The sequence below is a fragment of the Gavia stellata genome, unplaced genomic scaffold (assembly GCF_030936135.1).
Source record: "Gavia stellata isolate bGavSte3 unplaced genomic scaffold, bGavSte3.hap2 HAP2_SCAFFOLD_857, whole genome shotgun sequence".
In the NCBI taxonomy this organism is placed as follows: Eukaryota; Metazoa; Chordata; class Aves; order Gaviiformes; family Gaviidae; genus Gavia; species Gavia stellata.
The window spans coordinates 206-6,484 of NW_026776679.1; the positions used below are offsets into that span (position 1 = coordinate 206).

The 6,279-nt window shown below is 58.1% G+C and overlaps 1 protein-coding gene across 1 annotated transcript; it reads left to right on the forward strand.

Annotated features, from left to right (window-relative positions):
* The first annotated feature begins 334 nt into the window (after positions 1-334).
* On the forward strand, positions 335-6,279 carry LOC132321204 (RNA-binding protein FUS-like). The gene is given in 17 exon segments (XM_059834768.1): positions 335-353; positions 535-628; positions 753-907; positions 943-945; positions 991-1,132; positions 1,221-1,381; positions 1,469-1,602; positions 1,604-1,647; positions 2,909-2,943; positions 3,981-4,013; positions 4,291-4,397; positions 4,699-4,828; positions 4,917-5,024; positions 5,111-5,230; positions 5,316-5,405; positions 5,535-5,688; positions 6,240-6,279. Coding segments are annotated over 17 exon segments (1,569 nt in total).

The following is a 6,279-nucleotide window of genomic DNA, read 5'->3' on the forward strand; positions in this document are numbered from 1 at the left end:
GCCGAGGGAGGGGCGCGGCTTTTCCAGCTGCGCCACCGCCGCCGCCATTTTGTGCGCGGACGTGCTGCGCATGCGCCGGAGAGTGGGTGGTGCGCGCCAGATTTGCGCGCGGCGCATGCGCGCTGGCGCTGCCGCAGTCCCTCATCCGGGTCTTGGCGTTTTAATACCCCCCCCGGGGTGGGTGAACGGCCCTTGAGGGGAAAACATCCATCGGGGGGGGCTGGCGCCCATGCGGCGGGCCTAAACCGCTTTGTTTTGGGTAAAATGCTCTCGGTTCCTTTCAACGCTAGGAGCAGCTTCTCCGCTACCAGGCGGGAGGAGGCAGATAGCCGCCATGTTGCGGCGGGGAGCTCGTGAGGGGGCCCGGACCCCCTTTCGTTACGTGTGGCCTTTGAGGAGAGCTTACAGGGGGATATTTGCTCTTAACGTAGGTGTTCAGTGAGATAAATAGCCCACGCTCGCATATAGCGCCTTAGTTTGGCCGTTTCTGCGTTTTAACGGTGAATGAATAATAGTTTTGAGCACGTAACCAAGATACGCTTGCGTACATAACGTGTTTACCTGCACAACTAACGGTCTTTTGGGGGCGTTTTCTTCCCACAGACTACAGCCAGACAGCGACGCAGAGGTACGCCCATCTGCTTCCTCTATATTCACCCTTACGTCTCGACCTTTACAAATACATCGGGATAAGGGTTGTTTTGTGGGGACTTCACGAGGGTTTTTGGTTTTTTTTTTGCTTTTTGCGGCAGCTACGGGGCGTACCCCACCCCGCCAGGGCAGGGCTACTCGCAGCAGGGCAGCCAGCCCTACGGCCAGCAGAGCTACAGCGGCTACAGCCAGTCGACCGACACCTCCGCCTATGGCCAGAACAGCTACAGTTCCTCCTACGGCCAGACCCAGAGCAGTAAGCTGGACCCCTGACACCCCCTGTCCTTCCAGCGGGTGTTTTTTTGGGATGTTTCACCCCATTTTTTTGTTCCCCTTCAGGCTACAGCACCCAGTCGACCCCCCCAGCCTACGGCAGCACCGGCGGCTACGGCAGCGGGCAGAGCTCACAGACCTCCTACGGGCAACCCTCCTCCTACCCCAGCTACTCCCAGCCGCCGGCGGCCAGCTCCTCCACCGGCAGGTAGGCAACATCCTCCCCACGATACCACCCTTTGGGTGAAAATCGAGCGTTTTGATCAGTACCGTTGTTTTTTTCGCAGCTATGGGAGCGGGTCGCAGAGCTCCAGCTACGGCCAGCCCCCCAGCGGCGGTTATAACCAACAGTCCAGCTACAGCGGGCAGCAGCAGAGCTACAGCCAGCAGTCCTCCTACAACCCACCCCAGAGCTACAGCCAGCAGAGCCAGTACAACAGCGGCGGCAGCAGCGGATGTGAGCGCGGCAGGGGGGTCGTGGCAGTGCGGTTTTGGGCTTAGATATTCCGGGTTTTGTGCTTTGACTGTTGTTTTGTGGTTGTAGCCAACAGCTACGGGCAGGAACAGTCGTCCATGAGCGGCGGCGGTGGCGGCGGTTACCAGGAGCAGAGCGGCTACGGGGGCGGGCAGCAGGAGCGGAGCCGCGGCCGGGGCGGCTATGGCCGAGGTGGCTACGACCGCGGGGGGCCGCGGGAGCCGGGGCGGCCGCGGAGGCAACCTCGGGTAGGTGTCGGGGGACGGTGATTTGGGGGGGGGGTGTGTGTGTCAGGAATTTGGGGGACAAAAGACCCCCTGAAACGGTGGGGAGGGGAGAAAGGGGGAGAGGGGAGGTGAGCGGCACCCCCCGCTCAAGCGGGTTTTAACCAAAATCGGCGCAAGCGCCCCTAAAAAAAAAAAGGCAAGGCGCCCGGCGGGGGCGCTTGGAGGCGCCTGAAGTGGTAAGACCCCCCTTGGAATGGGGGGAAAAAGGTGGTTTTTGGGAAAAAAAAAGACAAAACTACTCAGCAAACATGGTTGCCAAGGTCACTTGTAGCCTCCGGTGCCGGCTCTGGTCATGGTGGGGGCATGTGCCCCGGGTTTAAAAAAAAAAAAAAAAAAAGAGTGAAACGGTTTTCTCTGAGGTCACTGCAGAAAACAAAAATGTTGATTTTGGGGGAAAAAAACGCCGGTTTTGGATATTGGGAGATGTTTGACACTGATTGATGGGTGATAACCTGGAGTGAAGTGTCTTTGTGGTGTCCCGGTGCACGAAGGGAGGAGGAAATGCCCCCAAAAAAACATGATAATGGTGGTTTTAAAGAAAAAAGTACGAAGTTCTGGGTTTGTGCGCGTGTCGCCCCCCCGCTTTTGGGCCGAAAAAGCCGCTTTTTGGGGCGGCGAGAGGTGAGTATCGGCGGGGGCGAGCCGCGGTTGCTTGTTTGTCTTGCCGCTGCTGTTGTGCCTGTTAACAAACTCTGCGTTTTGTGTGCTGCAGGTGTGAAAGGCAGCGAAACTTTCGCAATTCTCCGCTCTTTTTTGGGTTAAAAAAAGGCAGAAAGGGTGAAAAATGCAAAAAAAAAAAAACAAAACCAAACACGCAAAGGGCCCCCCCCTCCCAAAAACCCTACAGGAACGAGGGGGGAAAAGCGACGACGAGCGGTGGGGAGGGGGAGACGCTCCTGCTGGGGGGGCTCGGCTGAAAACAAGGGGGGGTGCACCCCCCCCTTTTAAAAAACCGAAAAATTGGGGTTTTTAATTATTTTTGGATCCTTCTGGCGGGGCCGGAGAGCGCCCGGCTGCTGCGTCCGAGATGAAACGTCGCCGGCGGATGGAGACCCCCAGCCCCCCCCAAGCACCCCTGACCCCCCCCCAAATCTGCAGGGGGGGGGGCCGCTCAGGAAGGAGGAAACTGCTCAAAAGCCCTGGTTTTGCCCCAAAACTGCCCCCCCTTTTTTTTAGGCAGGGGATAAAAAAAACCTCATTATCTTCTAATTTATCTCCTCAGCGGTGGTGAGCGTGGTGGCTTCAATAAATTTGGTGGTAAGTCCCAAGAGTTCGGCATTTGAACCCAAAAAAAAAAAAAAAGTGTCTGTTTTTTAACCCCTTCTCTCCGCAACAGCCTGGTCGGGGGCGTTTTGGGGTGAGAAAGCCCCAAAAAAGAGCTGTGACGGCCGGCCGGAGGCGACATCATCGGGCTGCGTCTTGGGTGTTTAAACAAAAAAAAAACCCGTTGTTTTTTGGGGGCAAACTGGAGGAGAAAAAACCAACACGCACATGGCGACCACAGGCGGAAAAAAGGCTGGAACGGGGAAATTACGACTCTTGGCAAAGTGGTGGCTTTTTCTTTTTTTTGGGGTGAAAACGCTGGTTTTTAGCAAAACGGTTGCATGTGGTTTTTAAAAAATAACGAAAAACCTGAGGTTTGGTGCAAAGCTTGGTTCCGGGGGAAAAACAAGGAAAAAAACCGTACGATTTTGGGGCTTGTGTAAAGTGCCGGTGACCTGAGGTTGAAGGAGAAAAAAAAAAGCGTAAGATGGTCAAATTGCCGTTTTTGCCCCAAAACGGGGAGCGGTGAGGTGGTGAGCGCTGCAGTGTACCGACTGAAAACGGAGTGTCTTGGTTTTACCCATCTTTGAGAGTTCTCACACCGTTTTGGAGAGGGGTTTGCTGAACCGGGGCATTGCTGGTGGTATTTTGAGGCGAAAAAAGTGTGTTTTGAGACAAAGACCCAAAACTGCCACCCCGGGGTGACGAGCAGAGATGGATGGCCCTGGCGCCTCAGTTTTGGGGTGAAAACCCTGGCATTGGTGAGCGGTGGTGGCCTTGGGGATTTCCCCCCCACCACCGCTGTTTTGGGTGGGAGTGACACAACCTGAGTGTTTCTAGGTGCCAAAACAGTGGGTTTTCACCCCAAAAAGGGGCGTGGGCTGAAACGGGTGGGGAAAAGGCGTTTTTTTCCCCCGGTTTTTCCCTATTCTGGCGGGTTTGGGGTGTGGGGAGGGGATGGGGTGTGTGACCCCCTCTCTCCCCGTGGGCTAATTAACGCTTTGCCTTTTAATTTTTGCATGTGCCGAAAGGACCCCGGGACCAAGGGCCGCGGCATGATCCTGGTAACGAGGGGCATGGCTAACGAGGCTGGGAGGGGACAGATGAGGGGGGAGAGGGTTAATGGGGGGGGCTAATGAGGGGGAAGAGGATTAATTGGGATAACGAGGGAAGAGGGGGCTAGTGAGGCTTCTAAGGGAAGGGGCTTAATGATGGGGAAGGGGTAATGAGGTTATTAAGGGGCTAATAGGGGTGGGTTAACGAGGCTACTAAGAGGGCTAATGAGGGAAGGGGGCTAATGAGGGCTAACGAACCCTGGTGCTAACAAGCTCTCCCCCGCAGGTGAGCAGGATAACTCGGACAACAACACCATCTTCGTGCAGGGACTGGGCGAGAACGTCACCATCGAGTCGGTGGCCGACTACTTCAAGCAGATCGGCATCATTAAGGTGAGCCGTGTCCTTGGCGTGTTCTGGCATGTCCTCAGCAAGTGTGCACGTCGTTAACTTGGACTTCATGTATTGTGTTCTTAACATGTTGGTGTGTTCTTGGCATGTCCTTAGCATGTTGTGTCCTTAGCGTGTCCTTCACACATTGCTACGTGTCCTTGGCATGTTCTCATGTTTCACCCCAGCACCAACCCGATGGGGCTGCCCTTGTATCACCTGCTGGGCCTTGGCATGTTCTCACCGCCTCCCTGTGCCCTTAGTGTGTTCTTAGCATGTCCTTAGCGTGTCGTGTCCTCCCCAGACCAACAAGAAGACTGGGCAGCCCATGATCAACCTCTACACGGACCGGGAGACGGGCAAGCTGAAGGGGGAGGCCACCGTCTCCTTCGACGACCCCCCTTCCGCCAAAGCCGCCATCGACTGGTTCGACGGTAGGACCCCCCCAAGCCCCCCGCGCCCCCCAGATCTCCCGGTTCTCCCCAGAATGACCGGTTTGGGGCTCATTTCTCCTGTTTTTAGGCAAAGAGTTTTCCGGCAACCCCATCAAGGTGTCCTTCGCCACCCGCCGCGCCGACTTTCAACCGCGGCGGTGGGGGGCGGCCGAGGCGCCGCTGCGGCGCGGGGGAGGTGAGCGCGAGCACCAGGCTTTGCGAGGGGGTGTTTGGGTGTCCCCCAAATCCCCCTTTTTCACCCCAAAACCCTCCCTTCCCCAGGCCCCATGGGGCGCGGCGGCTTCGGCGGCGGCAACAGCGGCTCTGGCGGCGGCAACCGGGGCGGCTTCCCCAGCGGCGGCGGGGGCCAGCAGCGTGCCGGCGACTGGAAGTGCCCCAACCCGTGAGTTTTTGGAACTGCGATGAACTGGGAAGGGCGGGGCCGGGCGGGGCGATGACCTCATCACGCTCTTTCCCCGCCTCACAGCGCGTGCAGAGAACATGAACTTCTCGTGGCGCAACGAGTGCAACCAGTGCAAGGCCCCCAAGCCCGACGGGCCCGGCGCGCCCCACATGGGTAAATACCCGGGAGGCGGCCGCGGCGGGGAACCACATGGGTAAATATTGGGGCTCAGGGGGGCGGGGGCGGGGGGGCTGCGCCCGCCCAGTGACCTCACCGCGCACCTCCCTCCTTTTCTACCCGCAGGCGGCGGCGGCGGGTTCGGTGAGGAGCGACGCGGAGGGCGCGGAGGCTTCGATCGCGGCGGCTACAGGGGTGGCCGGGGTGGAGACCGGGGCGGCTTCCGCGGGGGGAGAGGCGGCGACCGAGGCGGCTTTGGGCCGGGGAAGATGGATTCCAGGTAAGATGGCTGGCGGGGGGCCCTTATGTGTCCTCTTCGGGGACCCGTTCACTCTGAAACCTACCGATAACGGTTGTGTGGACCTATTCCAGCAGCTCTGAAACCTCTGGGAGTGGGGCATCAGTAGGTTCCAGAGTTAACACTGCAGTCTCTGCCCCACGGAGGCTGGGTGGAGGGTACTGGAGGGTGTTAATTCTGGAGCTTATTGAGCACCGTTGACTCTGGGGCCTGTTGGGCACTGTTAACTCTGGAGCCTACGGCTGGGGCGTGGGGAGGGCTGTGAAGAGGCTGGCGGTTCCCTCTATAACCACTTGGTGGCGCTGGTGCTGCCATCATTACTGCCCAGAGTGAACGCTGCATTGCTGCTTCCTGCTGCAGGCTGTTGGGACAGCACGTTAACTCTGGGACCTACTGATGGTCATTGTTAATAGCAGGGCCCTACTTGTGCTGCTGTTAACTCTGGTCCTTAATGATGGTCGGGATCAAAAGCTGAGCTGTGCTTGTCACTGTTAACTCTGGTCCCTACTGATGCCTCTCCCTTCTCTCCGCAGGGGCGACCACCGGCAGGACCGCCGCGAGAGGCCCTACTGA